Below are 24,604 nucleotides of genomic sequence, written 5' to 3' on the forward strand. Positions count from 1 at the left end.
AAGAAGCATGGCTGGGGAAGCCTCAGGAAACTTACAATCATGGCAGAGGGTGAAGAGGAAAGAGGCACATCTTATATGGCTGGAGCAGGAGGAATAGAGAACAGGCAGAGGTGCTACACACTTTTAAACAACCAGATCTCACGAGACTTCACTCACTATCACAAGAACAGCAAGGGGAAAATCCACTCCCATGATCCAATCAGCTCCCACCAGGTCCCTCCTCCAACACTGGGGATCACAATTTGACATGAGATTTGGGTGGGGACATAAATCCAAACCATATCGGGTGTCTTTGTTTTCTAGTTGTTTGTTGCTGATGCAAAGAAAAACAATTTCTATAGTTTGAGCTTATATTTAGCAACTTTGCTAAATTCACTTATTAATTCTAACAATTTATCTATAGATACTTTGGATTTTTCTATGTACACATCATCTGCAGAAATTGAAAGTCTTATTTATTCACTTCCAGTCATTACTCCTTTTCTTTTTCTTGCGTTAATGCACTGCCTCCGACCTCCAGTACAATGTTGATTAGAAGTGAGCATACCAGGTGTCCTTGTCTCATTCCCAATCTCAGGAGGAAATATTTTCCATGTTACCATTAAGTTTTGCCATGCTTCTTTTAAACACACCCTTCATCAGGCTAAGGAAGTTCTCTTCTATTTCTAGTTTGCTAAGAATTTATACTGTGTTGAATTTTCTCAAATCCCTTTCTCTTTAGAGAAATTAGTAATAGATCATATAATTTATTATGAATATATGAATTCATATATTCATATACATTCAACACAATATCATCAAAATAATAGGTTATATGATCTCTAAGAAAGAACATATAACCTATTATTAATTACATTGACTTTTTAAATTTATTGGCATATTTTCCATAATTCCCTATCCTTTTAATGTTTGTAGAATCTGTAGTGATGGATATTTATCATGGACATTTGAAAATTTGTATTTTATTTGTTGATCAGTCTAGAGTTTCTTGCATATATTAATCTTTTCAGAGAACTAGCTTTGATTTTTGCTATTGTTTGTCCTCTAGAGGTCATGAAAACAAATGTGAAGGAGGAAATTCACAAGAAGTGCCAAGCATATATAGTAAGCTAGACACTTATGAGACATGAAGAAAATGCATAGGATGTGTAAAGTATAGATAAGTAAACAAGTAGCTTTTAGACAGGCAAAATTCGTAAGATGTGTTATAGTTACCAAGCAAGCAACTTGTAAGACGTACTAAAGATAAATGGAATACATAGAATATGATAGAACAAATGAGTATATTACTTATAGATAGAAAGGGACAGGAACACCAACTCATAAGGTATCCTACCACCTTGGTTATATTATACTTAAATTAACCACCAACTGGTGACACTCAGTACTGTTCCATTGAACACAGATAAAACCCATCACTGTTCAGGCTAATTGGTAAGCTATAAGCTGAGGTAAGCAAGGTATGTCATTGACCTTGAGCACCTTCAGTCTGATTGGGGCCCTTTTTCAAACCTCAACTCTGGTCCTTGTAACCAATAAGGCTGATGGAACAGAGACAGACAGAGGCAGAGGCAGGGTCTATGAACATTCCATAACACAGGACTCAGGAAATGTAATCCTTCACCCTGTTTATACCCTAAGTCTGTTAACTTACTCCATCTCTTTGCTTCTTCATGTGTATATATACACACATATCTGTCCTATACGTATATATACACATATATATGTATACATGTCCACATATATGTATACATATATGTGGATATGTGTATATATGGATATTTATATATGTATACATATTTGCATTTTTCAAAAAAATTGATTTAATAAGCCATGTGACTCAACAATTTTATTTTATTTTTTTTTAAGGCAGTCTCACTGTGTCACCCAGGCTGGGGGCAATCTCGGCTCACTGCAACCTCCACCTCCTGGGTTCAAGCAATTCTCCTGCCTCAGCCTCCCAAGTAGCTGGGACTACAGGCATGTGCCACCACGCCTAGCTAACTTTCGTATTTTTAGTAGAGACGGGGTTTCACCATGTTGGCCAGGCTGGTCTTGAACTCCTGACTTCAAGCAATCCACCTGCCTTGGCCTCCCAAAGTGCCAGGATTACAGGCGTGAGCCACCATGCCCGGCCTGACTCAAGCATTTTAATTTGGTCTGTGAGCCTTTCTATTCTGAGACTTCTAGGGTAGCTTGCCTGGTCACATATTGAACACTATCACTATATCAAGGGAATTTCTCACATTAACAGAGCCCAAAGGATAAAGTGGGAAGGGATCATAATTCACAGCTTGGAGTTTACCTAAAGAAACAGGACAATAATATGAAATAATTGGCTAAAATATTGGGGGCCCAGTATTGATCTGGGTGGTTATAGGGCCAATCAAGGGTCACGGGGCTGATCTTAGGAAACCAGGATAGTTTCGGGAGCCCTAAGAATAAGGTGAAGAAGGACCATAATTAATTTTATTTTATTTTATTTTTTTTTTTTTTTTTTCTTCTCACAGTTTTTAACCAGTGTTTTATTTATTTATTTTATTTATTTATTTATTTATTTATTTATTTATTTTTTAATTTATTTATTATTATTATACTTTAAGTTGTAGGGTACATGTGCATAACGTGCAGGTTTGTTACATATGTATACTTGTGCCATGTTGCTGTGCTGCACCCATCAACTCGTCATTTACATCAGGTATAACTCCCAATGCAATCCCTCCCCCCTCCCCCCTCACCATGATAGGCCCCGGTGTGTGATGTTCCCCTTCCTGAGTCCGAGTGATCTCATTGTTCAGTTCCCACCTATGAGTGAGAACATGCGGTGTTTGGTTTTCTGTTCTTGTGATAGTTTGCTAAGAATGATGGATTCCAGCTGCATCCATGTCCCTACAAAGGACTCAAACTCATCCTTTTTTATGGCTGCATAGTATTCCATGGTGTATATGTGCCACATTTTCTTAATCCAATCTGTCACTGATGGACATTTGGGTTGATTCCAAGTCTTTGCTATTGTGAATAGTGCTGCAATAAACATACGTGTGCATGTGTCTTTATAGCAGCATAATTTGTAATCCTTTGGGTATATACCCAGTAATGGGATGGCTGGGTCATATGGTACATCTAGTTCTAGATCCTTGAGGAATCGCCATACTGTTTTCCATAATGGTTGAACTAGTTTACAATCCCACCAACAGTGTAAAAGTGTTCCTATTTCTCCACATCCTCTCCAGCACCTGTTGTTTCCTGACTTTTTAATGATTGCCATTCTAACTGGTGTGAGATGGTATCTCATGATGGGGGAGATATCAGGGACACCTCTTGCAGTGGGTCCTCTCCCCCTCTGAGTATATATAAGTAACAATGGCAAGGAAATTGTATTAGTCTGTTCTCACACTGCTAAAATACCTGAGACTGGGTAATTTATAAAGAAAAAAGGTTAAGTTGGCTTACTGTCCTGCAGGCTGTACAGGAAGCATGGAAGCATCTGCTTCCAGGGAGGCCCGAGGGAGCTTTTACTCATGGCAGAAGGCAAAGAGGGAGCAGGCATCTTACATGGCAGGAGCAGGAGGAAGAAAGGAAGAAGGTGCTATACACGTTTACACAATCAGATCTCATCAGAAGTCACTAACTATATGGTACTAAGGCGGGATGGTGCTAAACCATACATGAGAACTCCACCCCCAACATCCAATCACCTTCCATCAGACCCCTCCTCCAACATAGGATTACAATTCGACATGAGATTTGGATGGGGACACAGATCCAAACGACATCAGGGATGGAACACAGAAGTGACATTCATTGAGCACTGTGTCCAGAACACAGGCTGATCCCATCCCATACACCTGTGGTCACTGCAGGGTCTTCAGCGCAGCTCCTCGTTGTGCAGAAACCCCAGGGATCACCTCCCACCTCCACCCAACTCCCCATCGCCAACAACGCAAGGTCATGCATCCCTAAGACCCCAAGACCCTATAACCTCTGACACCATAGATCCCCATCACTCACCCCAGAGTGCCTCCCATTCCAGCAGTCTTCCCACCTTGACTGCCCGGGGTTCTTCCCCTCTTCACTCATTAGTGTCATGCCATGCTTTGCCACTTTCCTGCACTGCTCTTCACCCAACACCATTAACCACTGTCATTTACACTGTGCCTCATATCACTCCCAATTTCCTCCACTCTCCACTCACTCACTGCCACTCTACTCCCTCCTTCTCTCCCCAACACTACTCATGTTTACTTACACTCAACTGTTTCTTCTCCAGTAACTCACACCACTGGATATTTCCCCCATTTCACCCTACTTTTCCCTGTTCACCACCCTTCTGCCCCTCTTTACTCCATTCACTTCCCACTTTGCCCTTCGTTACCCTCCTCTCTCTTCCTCCAATCCCAATCCTTTTATTCACATGCTGATGTTCATCTCCATCCATCCCCGTCTTTGCTTCACTCACCTCCATTCACCCACATGTGGCCCATCAGCTTGCCATTTGTGTTCCAGGAAGCAGGAGTCCAAGATCTACCGGAAATGGTGAGATATGACCCTCACTCCCACCCCACTACAGGATGACCTTCAATGGACCTGAAACCCTAGGAAGATTCTCTATAAGTAGAAAGGCAAAATAGCTTTATTTCCAGTGCCCTTGGGCATCTTTCAAGGAGACTGTACCAGGAGCAAGCCAGTCTGCCCCACATTTCCTCTCCCTGGAAAGGCACTGAATGTGACATGTTTACTTTACATAGTTCATAAAGTGAGCCCACGGCTTGTTTCCTTGCAGTATTACTCAGGGAAAAAAGAAGGCCTGGAAGGGCACAGGCAGGGTCTCAGGTCTAACTCACCCACCCGTTTTGATAAATCCAAACATTGCCCATCCCTAGTTTTTCATAGCTTAAGTTGTCCAGTTCCAGCAAAGAGATGGCCCCAGTGAAAAGCCACAGAACCATGAGGGCCACAAATACAGTAATTCACAAGCAGGACCGCTTGTTCTGAAGCAAACGTCCTGTTATGTGGTCTTTGGCTATGTCCATTCAGACCATCACTCTCAATCTGTCTCTCACCTTAGAAAATATGTATCACCAGCACTAGTGCCACCTTAGAGGAGCAAGTTATTCAACCTCTCTATGGATTAGTGTTTTGCAGCACTTGTAAAAACCGTTTGTATGAATGATGTAATAAAAATCATTTCGTTAAGATATGGAAAGTCCTCGGTGGGCTTTAGTACAGGATCTTTTCACAGATGTCACTGTACATACTAAATATGTTCCAGTCTCAATCATTTTAGTGGTCCCAGCTGACCTGAGAATCACTTGATTTGGCAATCTCAGGAAAATAATGCCTATGTGCCTCTGGAATTGATTGAATAACTGTTGTTCTATCTGCTTGGTTATTCAATTGATTCACTAAAAAATAAACTCTACATTGAGCATATCTATATTAAATATTATAAAATCCTGTACCTAGACTGTGACTTTACTATAACAGTAGAACAAAATAGCTTTTAAAATGTTTTATTTTTGAAAAGGTAGTACATCCACATAGTACATAGTACATCCACATTTTCAAAAGCTATGAAAGGATACAGTTGTCTCCCTCTCAATTCCATCCCCACAGCCACCACTGCTCCTTCCCCTTCCAGCGTAATCAGGGTTACCAGGTTCTCGTGTCTCTTTCCAGAGATAACTTATGAATTCACAATTATGTACTTACCATTTTTCTCCTTTTTATATACAAATGGCAGCATATTATACTCACTGTCCTTAACCTTGTTTTTCCTACCTAATAACATAAACTGAAGGTTATCCCACATCACTACATAAATGGTATCCTGGTTCTCCTTATTTATTCATTGTTGTCTACCCAGGAGTAGGCTGTATGAATATACCACAATTTAGGGAACCAGAACCCTGATACGGTATCATTTAGACAGCTTCCAATCTTTTGTTTTCACAAACAGTGCATTAATGAATACTTCTGTATGTTCATCATTTTGTACATGTGTGAGTATGTACATTCCTAGAAGTGGAATTGCTGGCCCCAAAACCAAATGCATTTGTGGTTTTGATTACTTTTGAATCATTCCTCTTTGAATGAGAAGAGTTTTTCCTGGACTTGCTATTTGCTGGAGGTTCATGTGGGAAAAGAAACCAGGGCCACATTCCAAGCAGATCAGTTTTTTTTGACAACTGAGATTTTTTCCCCCCACATTAGTTCTTTCTGACTTTACTTCTCCCAAGTCAGTAAACGGGCAGCTGTGGGGCTCTTCACAAGGAAAAGTCCCTTCTCTTCCCCCAGCACCCCCATAACTGTTTCTCCCATCAGTAGACTACTTTCTACAAATATGGCTTGTCTGAGTGACTCCTTCTCGAGGCCCCAGCCTGTTTCTCCTCGGACCCCAAATGGTCTAGGAAACATCCTACCTCCTACCTGCCCACGCACTATTACCACTGTTATATTTATGGTTCCACGCCTCGGTGTATATCCCGAACCTCAGCTAAGAGTCCTTACCAGTGCTGTCTCGCATCTGCAGCCTTGAGCACGCTCGCTCTGAAATCTCCTGCACCAGTGCTTCATTTCCTCTGCCTGTGGCAGCCCTCTTATCAGGGTTGCAGCTGTCTTCTAATTTTGTCAGATACAGAGATTACACTTCTGCTTTTTCTCCCGTAGCTTTTGGGTTATGACCGAGATGAAAAGAAGAAAGGCTGAGTTTACTCCCATATTTAAACCAGAAGTCGGAATATACTTTTCAAATGTGAATTAAATTGACACAACTTTCCTTCAATGTCCATAATATATACTGTTGATTAGCTCTCTAATGTGCCATGAACTTTGACTTCCGAGTGTGGCCTCTTCCATGGGCTTTCTTTCCTGTATGGGTTCGTTGATGTACAATAAGGTTTGATTTTTGGGTAAAGGCTTTCCCACATTCCGTACATTTATAGGGTTTCTCTCCAGTATGAGTTCTTTGATGCACAGTGAATGTTGACTTTTCTCGGAAGGCTTTGCCACACTCAGCGCATGCATAGGGTTTCTCTCCTGTGTGCGTTCTCTGATGTATTATGAGCTGTGACTTCTGGCTAAAAGCTTTCCAACACACAGGACATTCATAGGGTTTCTCTCCTGTATGGATTCTCTGATGTATAATGAGCTTTGACTTTTCTCTGAAGGCTTTGCCACATTCATTACATTTATAGGGTTTTTCTTCTGTATGAGTTCTTTGATGGATAATGAGATACGATTTCTGTGAAAATGCTTTTTCACATTCATTGCACTCATAAGGTTTCTCTCCTGTATGACCTCTCTGATGTAGCATGAGGTAGGACTTCTGAGAGAAGGCTTTCTCACATTCATTACATTCAAAGGGTTTCTCTCCTGAATGAGTTCTCTGATGTACACCAAGGTTTGACTTTTGCGTGAAGGTTTTCCCACACACATCACATTCATAGGGTTTCTCTCCTGTATGAGTTCTTTGATGCACAATGAGGGTTGACTTCTCATTGAAAGACTTCCCACATTCAGTACATTTATGAGGTTTCTCTCCCGTATGAGTTCTCTGGTGTATAATGAGAGTTGACTTATCACTGAAAGTTTTCTTACACTCATTACATTCATGGGGTTTCTTTCCTGTATGGGTACTATGATGTATAATTAGATCAAGCTTCTGTATGAAAGATTCTCCACATTTAGTGCATTCATAGGTTTTCTCTCCAGTGTGGGTTTTCTGATGGACAATGAGATTGGACTTCTGAGTGAAGGCTTTTCCACATTCATTACATTCATAAGGTTTCTCTCCTGTGTGAGTCCTGTAATGTATGATGACAGTTGACTTTTCTCTGAAAGCTTTTCCACATTCAGGACACTCAAAGGGTCTCTCTCCTGTATGAGTTCGCAAGTGTATAATGAGCTGAGATTTTTGGCTAAAGGCTTTTCCACATTCGGTACATCCAAAAGGTTTCTCTCCTGTATGAGTTCTCCAATGTACAATGAGGTGTGACTTCTTGCTGAAGGTTTTCCTACATGCAGTACATTCAAAGGGTTTCTCTCCATTTTTAATTCTCTGATGTAGACTAAGGCCTTTCTTTCGCCTAAGACCTTTCCCACACTCTTTATAGCCATAGGGCTTCACTCCAGGATTTGTTTTCTCATACTCAGTATGGAAGAATAATTTTGCACATCCATTATCATATTTATTTTCTGCAGAACGTCTACTAAATAAGTCTAAATTATCTACCATATTATTTCCAAATGATTCGTGTTTATCGGGTCTTTGTATTGAAGCAACAAGGTTTGTACTCAAATGAAGTATGTTTCCAAACTCATGACAGTCACGACCGCTCTTGGTGGTAATTGTTTTCTTGTCAGAAAATCCAACTTGCATCAGCAGACGTTTCTCTTGGTCATCCTGATGTTGCCTCTCAATCTGTTCATCAACTTGACAGACTTCTAGAAAGAAGTACAATAAACCACCTTTATGCTTTGACATTATGGAACGGACCTTCTTTAGAATTATTCTGCCATATGAAAGCTGACACTATCATCTCATTTTATCAGAGTTCCTGGAGACAGTTTTTACTAAACTCCCACCTGCTGGTCTTTTTGTTACCAAGAACAATCTTACCCTGACACCTCAGTCTTTCTTACCTGTATTTATACATCACACCTGACTTCCATTAACTCTGGGAAACTTATACCCTTAATCTTCAGTTATCATATAAACTTTTTTTTTTTTTTTTTTTTTTTAAGACAGGATCTCAGGTCTGTTGCCAGGCTGGAGTTTAGGGGCAAAATCACAGCTCACTGCAGCCTTGACCACCTGAGCTCAAGCAGTCCTCCCACCTCAGCCTCCTGAGTAGCTGGGACTGCAAGCACGAGCCACCACATCTGGCTAATTTTTGTATTTTTTGTAGAGACAAGGTCTCACTATGTTGCCCAGGCTGGTCTCAAACTCTTGGTCTCAAGCAATCCTCCCGCCTCAGCCTCCCAAAGTGCTGGGATTACAGGCACGAGCCACCACACCTGGCCAGTATTATATGAAGTCTTAACTGTACCTGACTTACAGAATTTCTGTCTAGGTGGAAATGCAACAGCATGATTCTCAGACTCATGTCTTACAATAGTAACACCAAATCCGCATTCTCAATGAATGAAAGAAAAATATAGAATGATTAGCTTGACAAAAACAAAAAGCTAAAAATATTTGCACAATCTGGGTTCACCTGTGTATCCATCAAAGCTTCCATTCACAGTTCTTCAACACCACCTTCTCTGCTCCTGTCTATACTATTTCCACTAAAACCTCTGCCTATTCTGTACTCCAAACCCTTCTTTATGTTCCATCACCCACATAGCCCTGTGTTCTGTATTTTGCTATATTCAGAATCTAGATAACTTTCAAGAGGCAGGTCAGTCTTTTCTAAAAAGCTTACTCTGATCTTCCTATATAACTTAAATTTTTTTATTAACTTCTAAAGTAGTCAGTCATCTGTATCACTCATTTAAACAGTTAAAATTGCAAAGCCTTGCCCTTAATTTCATTTCATCAATTGCAAGCAGCACATTATTTCACATTTTAACATCTCTGAATTCAGATGCACCTTACAATCAATGTCATAGGTTAATTGGTGGCAATTTTTCTTTCTTAGTGGTATGTCTTTAAATCTATGGCAAGTACTTTTTGTACATATGGTGAGTTTTTAATCTTTTTTTACAGTTTACTTTTCTTCTTACTTTTCCCCAAATTTTTATATGAAAATTTTCAAGCATAGAAAAAGTTGAAAGAGTACAATAACTACTCATATTACCACTTAGATTCAATAGTGTTAATGTTTTGCTCCAGTGATACTGAATTTTAACATGGATTGTGCAGCTGTGATTTTTCTTCCTGTGGCTTCCTTTCTTTGGCTAGCTAAGCATTAGTTCTTAGCCAGAGATGAACACAAAATCATATGAAGAACTTTTTACAAAATGCTCTCCATGGGACCCAAGCTCCACCAAAGATCTGCTGAATCTGAACCTTCTTAGGTGGTAAGAAGCAGTATGGCCCATGTGGTTAGGGTCCTGGGCTCTCTAGCCCAGGAGAAAATCCTGGCTCAACCTTTCACTTGGTCTGTGACCTCAGGCAAGTGATCTAAACTATTTGTATCTTACTTCCCCACCCATAAAGGAATTATAACAGTGCCCACCCAAATGGATGTTGACAGAATTAAATTACTTACAACAGGGCTTGCAGGGTACACAGGAAGTGCTTTAAATTGTTTACCACCACTGTTACTATTACAACTACTACTATTATGATTTTTAAGAATCACTACATTACTGTAAAAAGAAAGAGTATCTTTATATATTTAACATGTTATAGAATATTAAGTGAAAAATGGTGAATAAAACTGTGCATACACTGTTACCTGAGGCAGGAAACAAAGGGAAAAACTGGGTGATGCTGGAGGTTATTTTGAGCCATAGGACAGGGAAGCTGAAGGGTTTTTAAAGTGTGGTGTGTGGTGTATGTGTGTGTGTTTGTGTGCTATGATATGGTATTAGTTTCATCACTTTGCTTCTTTTACAGCAAGGAATGAGATGAGATCATTTGCTAAAAGAGGGAAAAACAACTTGGAGTGGAGGTTTGAAGGAAGCAAGAAAGGTGTTAGAAGACATGGAATCAAACCTAAGTGTCCATCAAGGAATATCAATGGATAAAGAAAATGTCATCTGTTTACACAGTGGAATACTGTTCAGCCATAAGAAGGAATTAAATATTGTTATTTGCAGCTACATGGATAAGCCTGGAGGACATTATGTTAAGTGAAATAAGCGAGGCACAGAAAGACAAACACTGCATGATCTCACTCATATATGGGAGCTAAAGGAGTTGATCTCATAGAAGTAGAGAGCAGAATAGTGACCAGACACTGGGAGGTGAAGAGGGGAAGAGAGGATAGGGAAAGGTTGGTAAATGGGTGCAAAGATACAGTTAGATAGGAGGAATAAGTTTCAGTGTTACATTGCACAGCAGGGTGTCTATAGTTAACAATAATATAGTGTATCTTTCAAAATAGCTAAAAGAAAAGATTTTGAATGTTCTCACCATAAAGAAACAAATGTTTGATGTGATGAATATACTAACTACCAAAATTTCATCATGACACACTGTATATATGTATCAAAACATCACACCATACTCCATAAATATGTACAATTATATGTCAACTAAAAGTAAAACTTTTAAAAATGTTTAAAACACTGTGCATAGTAGGAAATGAATAAATATACATTCCTACAGGCTCATGTTGTAAAAAATGATGGAAGAATAAACCTTTAAATTTTAATAAAGATTACCTATGAGGAAGGAAGGAAGGGAATGGAATGGAAAGGGAAAGAAGCTGGACTTTTCTGAATATACCTTGTTTTCTGTATTGATTTTGGAACCAAGTAAATCTTTTGTAACTATTTTATATAATCATAAAGCAAAACTGAACATAAAAGATTCCTTAATAATAGTAAATATTCTTTCTGCTGCATTTGCTAATGACCATGCTGAAAAGTCTTGATTCTCAATGGCACCAAAATGATTCCCTCAATTCATTCAACTCGCTATACACAAGCAACAGTCTCAAGAAGAATACTAACAATACTACTGTCAGATGTAAGATTAATAAATTAAAAACATTTAAGCCCAAAATTTGATTTGGAAATATTAATTTGAACACATGAGATATGTTTTCTGTAAAACATTTATACATAATAGTTCCTAGCTCTGTCAATGAAAAGGCCTCGAAACAATTCTCTAACCTCTAAATCATGGGCTTAAAACATTATTTTCCACTAAAAAGAGCCAGGGTCCCTTGGAGAAATCACCAATTCTAGGTCAGAGGCAGGAAATATACAAACGGAGCCTGGGACATGTTGTAACACCAGAAAGCAAGGAAGCTACCAAAGACTCAGGATCCAATTTGAAGGAGATTCCACCGGCCAAAGATGGGACAGTGTAATGTATAATACGGAAAATAAGACAATGGATTAAAACATAGAAATGTATACACCCATAAGTCCATAAATGATTCACAAAAAAGATATAACTTATTGGTCACCTTTGGATGATGCTACAAAATCAATTCATTATTTTGAAAACTAGTAAATAAATGGAAAAGCTCAATCACTGAGCCTGTCTTTTCTGTATGATATGTAACTCATGGTAGCCAAATAATAGATGAGAAGCAATTTCTCTTTATAGAATTATTCCAGTGGCGCCAGGTGCGGTGGCTCACGCCTGTAATCCCAGCATTTTGGGAGGCCAAGGCAGGCGGATCACAACATCAGGAGATTGAGACCATCCTGGCTAACACAGTGAAACCCCATCTCTACAAAAATTTAGCTTGGCGTGGTGACACACACCTGTAGTCCCAGCTACTCGGGAGGCTGATGCAGGAGAATTGCTTGAACCTGGGAGGCAGAGGCTGCAGTGAGCCAAGATTGCACCACTGCACTGCAGCCTGGGTGACAGAGCAAGACTCCGTCTCTAAAAAAAAAAAAAAAAAAAAGTTAAACATATAGTTCCTTTTATACCACCATATGGTATAATTCCAATCCTATGTATCTACCCAAAAGAAAGAAAAACATGTATCACCACAAAAATGTGTACATCAACGTACACAGCACCATCATCCATAATAACCAAAAAGTAGAAACAAGCAAAATGTCCATCAACTGATGAATGGACAAACAAAATGTGTTCTATCCTAACAATGGAATTTTATTCCTCCATAAAAAGGAATGAAGTACTGATACATGGTAGAATGTGGATGAACCTTGAAAACACACCAAGTGAAAGAAACCAGACATAAAAGGCCACATTTTGTCTGACTCCATTTAAATAAAATGTCCAGAATAGGCAAAACCATAGAGACAAAATAGATCAGTGGTTGCCAGGGAGTGAGGGGAAGAGGGAAGAGAGAGTGACTGCTAGGGAGTAGGGGCTTCTTTTCAGTGTGATGAACATGTTCTAGAATTAGGTAGTGGTGATGGTTGCACAACTCTGTGAATACACTAAAAACTACTGAATTGTATACTTTAAAAGGGTGAATTTTATGGTATGTGAATTTTATCTCAATAAAGCTACTTTTAAAAAATAGATAACCAAGATGTTTTAGGAGAGCAAATCTGACAAATATCTAAACTGAACGAGAAGACTGGACTCAGGTTGTTCAATCTGAAATTAGCACATTAGAGTCCAGGCCTGTGACTAACGTGGGCCTGGCTTCAGATAAGTCAGTGACAGGTGACAGTCGTGGAAGTGGCAGGGCCAGGAGGTTGTGGCATTTAAAAGACACTTCCATATGGGACAAAAGGAACTGTGCAGAAACTTGCAGGTAAGCACCAACTTACGGAGAGTGGCCTGGTGTATGGGGGACAGCGGGAGTGTCAGTTTTGTGTCTGAGGTGTTCATGTTCCTGTCCTCCAACAGTGCCAAGGGCCAGAACCTTTTCCTAAGATATTCCTGAAAGCCCTGTCAGAGGGCCTCACCTCTGACTAACAGGGTGGAACTTCATGTCCCCAGAGCCTGGGTCAAAATTCCACTTACCTGGAAAGTTCCAAAATGGGATTTTTCCTTCTGCCGGGTATTCTTCTACCTCCAACTTGAGGATGAGGTTTGGTTTGGTAACCTGCTGCCCTGTTGATGAGAAATGACAGTGATACCTCCTTGGCTTTCAGAGCCTCTGAGACAGAAGAAGTTACATATTAGGGGCAGCACAAGGAATCTATTGCTTGACATAATGGTAAAGTCAAACCATTTAACCTGCATTTTGAGCTTACAAACACTTTTTCAGGAGAGAAAAGGGGAAAACCAAGAAAGGAAATGCCTTCCATTGGATGCAATAATCATAAATAGCAAAATTACCTAAGGAAGCCATTCTTACCCACAAAGACCAAGTTGCTGTAGGTCTCCAGCATCACGTCTCTGTACAGGGTCCTCTGTGGCGGGTTAAGGTACTGCCACTCCTCCTGGGTGAAATCCACAGCCACATCTTCAAATGTCACTAGCCCCTGTAATGGTACATTCCTTTTATTTTAAAATGCTGACCACTAGGTGATGAGGATAAAATGCAGGGGAACTTCTGATTGGGTTCCTGGTTCATCATGACGACTCAATACTGGATGTCTATTTCATATCAAGTTAGTGATCTACTTTGTGGGAGAATCACAAATCAAGGTAAAAAAAAAAAAAAAAAGTAAGTAAGAGAATATTTGAGACAATGCCATATCAGCACAAGGATAGACAAACAGTCCAGTGGAACTAAAAAGGGAATCCAAACATGTATAGACACCTGATTTATGACAAAGTTGGCACAGTAAAGCAGTAGGGAGAAGATGACCTTTTTAATAGATGTGAATGGGTTATTAGATATCTATATGGAGAAAACGAAATTTAACCCCTCTAGCCATACATAAAAATCAGCTACAGGTAAATTGTAAATCTAATGTGAGAGGAAAGTGTCTATAAAATAATATGGGAAAATGTTTTCATAAGCTTTGGAGTAGGGAAATAATTCTATAACAAAACATGAAAAGCACCCCTCATAAAGGAAAAGACAAGTGTTACAAGATCAAAAGTACTACAATGAAAAGGCAAGCCACAGATAGGGAAATTACTGGCAATCTTCATGAGGGAGAAAGGTATCGTATCTAGAATATATAAAATAGCCCCTTCAAATCAATAAGAAAATCACACACAAAAGAATGGATAAGAGAAGTGAACAGGTACTTCAAATCATACACAAAAGAATGGATAAGAGAAGTGAACAGGTACTTCACTAAAAAGCAAAACCAAATGATCTATGAACATAAGATAATGTACTCAACCCCATTCGCAATCAGGTAAGTGAAAAATTAAGCCACATTGAGACAGCACTATACACCCACAAGAAAGGTTATAATTAAACAGACTAAAATCACATAATATTGTGTTGAAATGAGAACTCTTACACACTATTAGCAGGAATATAAACTGGTATAATCGCTTTGGTAACAGTTTGGCATTATTTACAAAGGTTAATGGTTTGCATACACCATGACCCAGCAATTCTACTCCTAGGAAAATCAGGCACATGTGCTCTAGAAAATAAATATAGGGATGTTCATAGCAGCACTATTTCTAACACTAGATCACAGATAAAATCCAAATGTCCATCAACAGTAGAATGGGTAAATTGTGGCACAATCATTCAATGGAATGCTGTGTAGTAATGAAAATGAATGAACTGCATGCTGTGAAGCAGGTTCACTGTGCACTCAAAAAAGAAGAAATTCTTTTTAACCTTGGGTTGGACAAGTATTTCTTAGATGTGACACCAAAATTCAAAAGACACTTGTTAAGAGATTAAAAAGACACAGAATGGAAGAAAATATCTGCAAATCAAATATCTGGCAAATAACTTGTATTGAGAATATATATTTAAAAAAACTTTCAAAATTAAAACAACTGGGCAAAAGAGATACTTCACCATGGAAGATAAACAGATGGCAAATAAGCACATAAAAAGATGCTCAACATCATTAGGCATGAGGGAACTGTAAATTAAAACCACAATGAGATACTATTACACACTTATTAGAATGGGGAAAAAACTGACAATACTAAGTGTTGGTGAGGATGTAGAGCAACTGCACCTCTCCTATCATAGGCAGGAATGCAAAATGGCACACGGCTACTTTGGAAAATGATTTTCCAGTTGTTTATGAAGTTAAGCATATACTACCATACAACCCTGTAATCCCACTCCCATGTTTATTTACCTCAGTGAAATGCAAACTTAGGTAAACCCAAAACCCTGTACATGAACATTTATATAGCAGCTACATTTTTAATTATCAAAACCTAGAAACATATCAAAGGCTTTCCAACTAGTGAATGGATAAACAACCTGGAATCCTCCATACAATATAATACCACTTGGCAATAAAAATGAGAGAACTAATGATTTATGCAACAACATGGATGAACCTCAAATGTATTATGCTAAGTGAAAGAAGCCAGACTCAAAAGGCTGCATACTGCATGATTACATTTATATATTACATTTATGGGAAATAAAAACTACAAAGACTGAAAATATATCTATATTTTCCTTGTCAACAATACTACTTCCCTGGTCAGCAATACTGTGCATACTGTCACATCTCAATGTGTTGGGAGGGTGACATGAAGGTGAACAACAGAAGCTTCATGGCTGGGACCCTCTGAGACCTCACCCTATGCATCTCTCCCTTTGTTCTACTTGTATCCTTTTGCTATAATAAAACTGTAATCATAAGTATTTACTTTCCTGAGTTCTATGAGTCATTTTACCAAATTATTAAACCTGAGTGTATACTGAGAACTCTTAAGTTGAATCAAGGTGTGGAAGTGGAAGTGGCACCATTCACCATCACCCCTAGTGACCCACTAGCAAAAGTTTTGCTTCCTGTTCCTGCAACATTATGTTCTGCCGGCCTAGAGATCTTAGTTCCAGAGGGAGGAATGCTGCCACCAGGAGACACAACAATGATTCCCTGAAACTGGAAGTTAAGATTGCCACCTGGCCACTTTGGGCTCCTCCTACCTGTAAGTCAACAGGCTACAAAGGGTGTTGGCTGGGGTGACTGACCCACACCATCAAGATGAAATCAGTCTAATACTCCACAATGAAGGTAAAGAAGAGTATGTGTGGAATACAGGAGATCCCTTAGGGCATCTCTTAGTATTACCATGCCCTGTGATTAAGGTCAATGGGAAACTACACCAACCCATTCCAGGCAGGACTACAAATGGCCCAGACTCTTCAGGAAAGAAGGTTTGGGTCATTCTACTGGGTAAAACACCACAACCCACTGAGGTGTTTGCTGAAGGCAAGGGGAATACAGAATGGATAGAAGAAGGCAGTTATCAATATCAGCTATGACCACATGAGCAGCTGCAGAAAGGAGGACTGTAATTGTCATGAGGATTTCCTCCTTATTTTGTTAAAAATATGTCTGTGCATGTTTACACCTGTATTAAGAAAATATCTTCATTTTATTTCCTTTTTTATCATGTGACATAAGATTTATTGACTTCATATCAGCACTTAATTGTTGTTAAATTTATGTAACAGCATTTAGGCTAAGAATTAGTGTGCTTCCAGTTGTGACAGGGATAGCTGTATCGTGTTAGAAGTAATTATGACCTTATTATTGTCTTTACTTGAAGATTTATGTGTGATTTCAGGAGATGTGTACAGTTTTAAGTTGCCAAGGGGTAGACTTATAATGGTTAATATTGAATGTCAACTTGATCGGATTGAAGGATGCAAAGTATTGTTCCTGGGTGTGTCTGTGAGGGTGTTGCCAGAGGAGATTAACATTTGAGTCAATGGAATGGGAAAGGCAGACCCACCCTCAGTCTGGGTGGGCACCAGGGCAGCCAGAATAAAGGGCAAAAGAAGGTGGGAGGAGCTGGCTTGCTGAGTCTTCCGGCCTTCATCTTTCTCCCATGCTAGATGCTTCCTGCCCTCAAACATCAGACTCCAAGTTCTTCAGCTTTTGGACTCTTAGACTTAGACCAGTAGTTTGCCAGGGTCTTTGGCCACAGACTGAAGGCTGCACTGTCGGCTTCCCTATTTTTGAGGTTTTGGAACTCAGACTGGCTCCTTGCTCCTCAGCTTGCAGAAAACCTACTGTGGGACTTCATCTTGTGATCGTGTGAGTCAATACTCCTTAATAAAACCCCCCTCATATATTCATCTATCCTATTAGTTCTGTCCCTCGAGAGAACCTTGACTAATACAGAAGTCATTGCAACATAATATACATAATGATTATAAAATAAAACAATATGTCAGTTTAGACCAAACATACCAGCCAAATCAATCAATGTGATTAGGCCTTAAGAAGGCTTATTAAAAAAAGATCTCCAGATTGACTCACAAGCAAGATCCGGCTGTATGTTGTATACAAGAAATACAACTAAAACAAAGTGATTCAAGAAGGCTAAAAGTAAAGGGATAGGCAATGGTCAACCAGACAAATAAATGGAAACAATAAGAAAGCAGAGGTTGAGATCCTGACATTATCCTTAGTCTAAAGATAAAAGGCATACAAACAAATTGTGTATTATATTCAGCAGGTTGGTTTTCCACAGTGATGTGGGTGCAGCAATTCTGACTCTACTTTATGTATACTGTAGACTGAACAAATGAGTGAATTATTGATGCTAGGAACCAGTGCTCTCACTGTTAAAGAAGGGAGATGCAAATATGCAATGAGGGATGACTAAGATTCCCAGGATGCTATATGAACTCAAAATATGTATGTATGTGTGTGTGGTGTATGTGTGTACACATACAGATGTAGACATATAGATGTAGATATATATGTCCATACACACATCTCTGTTCACTGAAAGGGCCTAGAAGTAACGATGCCCCAGCAGTAATGAGCACAGCTAGCACCCAGATTTTGGTTTCTAAATATAATTATCCATTAACAGGAACCAGAGCTCCTTGGAGAAATGGCTGATTCCAGGGCTAGGGCAAGTAAAGTTAAAGATGAAGGCTGGAACATCTTGTGCCAGAAAATAAGAAAACGCTCAGAGCTCAGAAATGGACCAAACCTACCAAAGCCTTAAAATTCCACTTTTAGGACTGATATAGTTTGGCTATCTCTCCCTTCAAATCTTATGTTAAAATGTGATCCCGGTTGGATGTGGTGACTCATGCCTGTAATCTCAGCACTTTGGGAGGCCAAGGTGGGTGGATGATTTGAGGTCAGGAGTTTGAGACCAGCCTGGCCAACATGGTGAAACCTCATCTCTACTAAAAATACAAAAATTAGCTGGCAGTGGTGGTGTATACCTGTAATCCCAGCTACTCGGGAGGCTGAGGCATGAGAATTGCTTGAACTCAGGAAGTGGAGGTTGCAGTGAGAGCTGAGATCACGCCACTGCACTCCAGCCTGGGCAACAGAGTGAGAGACTGTCTCAAAAAAAAAAAAAAAAAAAAAAAAATTTGATCCCCAGTGTTAAAGGGAGGGCACGGTGGGAGGTGCTTGGGTAATGGGGATGGATCCCTCATGAATGGCTTGGTGCCATTCCTTTGGTGATGAGTGACTTTTCACTCTATTTGTTCAGACAAGATCCGGTTGTTAAGGAGTCTGGTGCCTCCCTCCCCGACTCACGCTCCCACTCTTGCCATGTGACATACCTGTTCCCTCTTTGCCTTCTGCCATGAGTAGAAGCTTCCTGAGGCCTCACCAGATGCAGATGCTGGTATCATGCTTCTTGTACAGCTTGCAGAACTGTGAGCCAAATAAACCTCTTTTCTTTATAATTTTTTTTTCTAAAGAAAATGTTCAAAAAATTATAGGGATGTGTCAAAAGGACACAAAAGCCAGCTTAAAGGGACTCCCACAGGCCAACTCAGGGACAACTGAGCATAGAAATAATGACAGTAATATTCATTGAATAAAATAAAAACCCATAAAAATAAAAATTTTCTATTCCTGATTATAAATAAAGGAGATAAAGAAGGTTTGCCTCATAGTAAAATGACAATAAATACAGAAGAAATAATAAGAGTTAGAAAATTGTCATTTGGTACCCATCACAATAACTGATTCAGGCAAGATTCATCAATGGATATTAATACTAATAGGTGAAAAGTTTGATGAAAAATGGGACAATTATGTAGCCTCAAAGTATCATCCACACATTAGTTATTAATTACAAAGGAAAAATAGTAATGTTACAGCAGAAAAACGTGGCTAGTGTCAGAAACAAGTGATCAGTAAGTTAATATCATCAAAAAAGAGACAAATTGGGCTGGGTGTGGTGGCCTCACACCTGTAATCCCAGCACTTTGGGAGACCAAGATGGGCAGATCACTTGAGGCCAGGAGTTCAAGACCAGCCTGGCCAACATAGTGAAACCCCACCTCTACTAAAATTACAAAAATTAGCCAGGCGCAGTGGCGCACACCTGTAATCCCAGTTACTTGAGAGGCTAAGGCGCAAGAATCTCTTGAACCCGGGAGGCGGAGGTCACAGTGAGCCGAGATGGCGCCACTGCACTGCAGCCTAGGCAACAGAGTGAGACTCTCAAAAAAAAAAATAAATAAAATAAGACAAATTGACATCATTTGCCCCTGATGTGATACAACAAGGACACATCAGTTACACTGTTTTCCTGCCAGAAATGCACGAACTCAATCAAACCATGAGGAAACATCAGACAAATCCAAAGTGAGGGACGTTCTGCAATATGGATGGCCTATGTGCTTTAAAAATGTCACAGACATAAAAAACGAGGAAATGCTAAGGAAGTCTTCCAGATTAAAATATAAAGAATATATACTGCATAATAGTATTATATCAATGTTAACTTTCTGAGTGTGTTCAGTGTAATTTAATGATATAGGAGAATGTCCTTGCTCTTAGGAAATTGAGGAGTCCAGCTCCTGGCTAAAACTCTATGTGTGAAAAAGGTCTGACCAATGACAATTACAAAGACTTCAGCTGTCAGGCTTTGTAGGAGAAATCTGTCCCCACATCAGACTTGGAATATATAGCCAAGACATTATAGTCTCTAAAGAGACTTACAGTCCAGGACTCAGGCCCCTCTGGCCAGCCCCACTCTTACAAATATCTGTATTCCTAGGCCAGGCACCTTCATTGGAGAATGATGATCATTATTTCAAATTTCTAGGTTTGTTTATGCCACTCCTGCTGATTATTGAGCCAGAGTAGCGTTCATCAGGAGGTCAGGTCAATTAGTCCACAACAAAATCCGAATCATAGCTGACAAATTCTCAGGCATTAAAAAAAACAGCTACTGACAAAATAATAAAAATTAATCACCAACGTCTACAAATATATTTTTGTTGATATCTACAATATCCATAAAAATACAAATCAGGTACCCTTCCCTAAATCATCTGGGCAACAGCCTTCCTCCAAAAATCTGGGTCTGGTTACTCAATAACAGGGTCTCAAAATAAGAGACTGATGGGCTTCTCACTAAAAAATTAATGGACAGGTACTAGGTTGTACAGGGCTCAACATACAGCCCCACTAGGGTCTGCACAGTGATGACTAACATAAAGACTATCTGAAGTGGCTAGCAGGAGTAAACTGTCATTATGCTATTGCGTCTGCCATTAACTATCAAACTGTCACCCCCAAAATAAATGCATACATATGTGTGTATGCAGACACACACATACGCATATGTATACAGAAATAAAGTAAAAATAAATGTGGGAAAAGGTCAAAAACTGGTGAATCTAGATAAAAGCTATACAATTATTCATTGAACCATTCTCGCAACTTCTCTACAGGAAATGGCTAGCACATGTGGAAATTTGGTCAAGCTCATTAATAAATAAATGAAAGTGAGCAATCATCCATCAATTATATGATTGGCAAGGTATAAAAACACTGATAATACATGCTTGTGGGGAAAATATTCAGAAACAAGCATTCTGTTGCACTCTTAGTGACAGCATGACCTTGTTAGGCCTTTTTAGAAGATAATTTGGCAAGTCCTCTTAAAAATTAAAACAATTTCTTTATTTCAGAAATTCCAGTTATAGGAATCTATCCTACAGAAATGTCTCCACAAGAATACAGACATACACATTCATTCCCTTCCTAACTCTCTTTGTTAAAACAAAAATGGAAGCAACCCAAAATTCTATCAATAAGGGAACAAAAGAAAAATGATGGTTTACGCTTGAATTATAATTGTTATGGGTTGAATTATGTCCCCCCAAAATCTGTATGTTGAAATCCTAACTCCCAATGTGACTATATGTAGAGGGAGAGCCTTTAAGGAGGTAATTAAGGTTAAATAAGGCCATAAGGGTAGGTTCCTCATCCAAGAGGACTGGTGTCCTTATAAGAAGAGAAAAAGACACCAGAGCTCCCTCTCTCTCTCCCTGCACCCAAAGAAGAAAGGCCACGTGAGGCCACAGCGAGAAGACAGCCCTCAGCAAGTCAGGAAGAGCAGCCTCACCAGAAGCCAACCCTACTGGTGCCTTGATCCTGGACTTCCAGCCTCCACAGCTGTAAGAACACACTCTCTGTCCCCACTCACTGGCTAAGCATGTATGTCGTGGACAGCTCTCTGCATCCCATTGTCCCTGCGAGGTGTGCTGCCCTCTTCCATCTGGACCTGTAAGGAATGTGCTGCCTCTGTGACTTCCTGTGTTCTTTTGAGTTGCCTCCTCTGCATCTCACTTGCCCCACACACCCAAACCTAACTTCTCTCCCAGTCAGGGCTCTCCTAGAGAGTGGCTATCTTGGTAGGAATAAGCTGTACCCAGGTCAGACAAGAGCCACAAGGGTGTCTGCCAGAATAAACAGGTTTCCTGGGAGAGGAACACCTGGTCATGGGTCAGACACAGGCACTAAGCCGCTCACCAGGATAAAGAAGAATTCTCTGAAAGGCACATGTGTCAACACGCACAACCACATTCCCTGGAGCCCCACCAGGATGGGGTTAGAATTTAAAGCCAAGCATATTATTAGAAGGTTAGAACTTTCAGGCCAACCCCCAGATCTCTAGGGAGGGGACAGGGGCTACAGACTGAGTTAATCACTAATGCCCAGTGATTTAATCAATCATGCCCATGTTATGGAACTGCCATAGAAACCCCTCAATGGCAGGGTTAGGGAGCTTCTGGTTTAGCGAACACACTGTGTTGGGAGGGCGGCACACCCAGAGAGGGCATGGAAGGAAACTCTGTACTCTTCCATCCCTTGCTCTATAGAACTCTTCCATTTGATTGTTCCTGAGTTGTATCCATCATAATAAACTAATAATCATAAGTGCTTTCCTGAGTTCTGTGAGTTGTTCTAACAAATAACTGAACCTGAAGGGTACATGGGAATCTCTGAATTTGTAGTCAACCAGGCAGAAACGCAGGTAGCCTGGGCACCCCACTCATGGCTGGCATCTGAAATGGAGGTAGTCTTGCGGGAATAAGCCCTTAACTTGGACGTTCTGCACTAATTCTGGTACTTATGTAGGAATTTGAGGAGGACACAATTCAGCCCAATAACAATTTACAAAGATTTGTAGCAGCCAACACAAAAATGCTCCCATGATTACAAGTTCTTCTGACACAAAATCTCAGCAAAGAAACAGAAGTTATGAAACAGAGAACAAAATGGAGATTATAGAACCAAAAAATACAAGCAAATAAAAACTCACTGAATGAGATCAATAGTTTAGTGGTGATGACAAAGGACAGAATCAGTGAACCTGAGAAAAGATCAATAGAATTTACTCAATCTGAAAAACAAGTGAAAAAAAACTGAAAAAAAAAAATGAAAAGAATCTCAGGGACACATGGGACTATAACAGAAGATCAAACTTCATATCATTGCCATTCCAGAAGGAGATGAGGAGAAACAGAAGGCGGTTACAAGAGTATTTGAAGAAATAATACCTGAAAACGTCCCAAATTTGGCAAAAGACATAAACCTGCAGATTCAAGAAGCTGACCAAATCCATAATTCATGCCAAGACATGACAAAATTAAGCTTCTGAAAACTACAGAAACAGAAAAAATTTTGAAAGCAACCAGAGAAAAACAATGCATTACTTATAGGTAAAAAATCAAAACAAAAAATAACAACAAAAAAAAACATTTGAATGACAGCACATTTCTCATCAGAAACCATGGAGGCTAGAAACAAGTGGCATATTTTTCAAGTGCTAACAAAAAGGGACTGTCTACCACCAATTCTATATCTGGCAAAGTTATCCTTCAGGAATGAAGGGGAAATTAAGACATTCTCAGGTGAAGGAAAACTAAAAGAATTTGTCTCTGGCAGACCTACTCTTAAGAAAATGCCTAAAGGAAGTTCTTCTAACACAAGGGAAGTGATAAAAGAATGAATCTCAAAGCATCAAGAAAGAACCAGGAACAACAGAGCAGAAAAATGACCAATTCTATATAAATACATAGGGAGGAGAAAGGGAATCAGAGGAAGGGGTGGAAAGAAAGAGAGACAAACTTCCCTAGGGACTTTTAGCAAACTGTGAAGATGAGTCCCCTCCTCTCCAGAGGGTGATTTAACCAATCATACTTTTTATGTGTGTAAGATGGAGTCTTGCTCTGTTGCCCAGGCTGGAATGCAGTGGTGCGATCTCTGCGCACTGCAACCTCCGCCTCCCGGGTTCAAGCAATTCTCCTGCCTCAGCCTTCTGAGTAGCTGGGATTACAGGCACCCGCCATCACACCTAGCTAATTTTTGTATTCTTAGTAGAGACAAGGTTTCGCCATGTTGGCCAGGCTGGTCTTGAACTCCTGACCTCAGGTGATCCACCTGCCTCGGCCTCCCAAAGTGCTGGGATTACAGGCGTGAGCCACCGTGCCTGGCCAATTGTGCCTTTTTATATTCACATCTTTTTTAGATTCCTGAGTAGTTTTTGTGCAACCGTTCCATCTGCAATGAGAGAGTTCCATTTCTTTTGTAAGACCAGCAGAAGAGGCCGGGCGCAGTGGCTCACGCCTGTAATCCTGGCACTTTGGGAGGCTGAGGCGGGCGGATCATGAGGTCAAGAGATCAAGACCATCCTGGCCAACAT

The 24,604-nt window shown here is 39.9% G+C and overlaps 1 protein-coding gene across 34 annotated transcripts in view; it reads right to left on the bottom strand.

The window, feature by feature from the left end:
- Nucleotides 1-5,497: 5,497 nt before the first annotated feature.
- ZNF182 (zinc finger protein 182) overlaps nucleotides 5,498-24,604 on the bottom strand; it is an 82,751-nt gene continuing 63,644 nt past the window's right edge. For 8 of the 34 annotated variants that reach the window (XM_077988649.1, XM_077988647.1, XM_077988652.1 and 5 more), the window contains 3 exons: nucleotides 13,917-14,043; nucleotides 13,580-13,669; nucleotides 5,498-8,445 (listed from right to left, as the gene is read on the bottom strand). In XM_077988649.1, coding sequence (XP_077844775.1) covers nucleotides 6,815-8,445; nucleotides 13,580-13,669; nucleotides 13,917-14,043 — 1,848 coding nt within the window. In that variant the 3' untranslated portion in view covers nucleotides 5,498-6,814. Of the gene's footprint in view, nucleotides 8,446-12,393; nucleotides 12,518-13,579; nucleotides 13,670-13,916; nucleotides 14,044-19,214; nucleotides 19,350-24,604 lie in introns of all 34 variants that reach the window. The other 26 variants (XM_077988641.1, XM_077988638.1, XM_077988646.1 and 23 more) reach the window with 8 other exon arrangements.

The sequence above is a fragment of the Macaca mulatta genome, chromosome X, assembly GCF_049350105.2.
Source record: "Macaca mulatta isolate MMU2019108-1 chromosome X, T2T-MMU8v2.0, whole genome shotgun sequence".
NCBI classification, from domain to species: Eukaryota; Metazoa; Chordata; class Mammalia; order Primates; family Cercopithecidae; genus Macaca; species Macaca mulatta.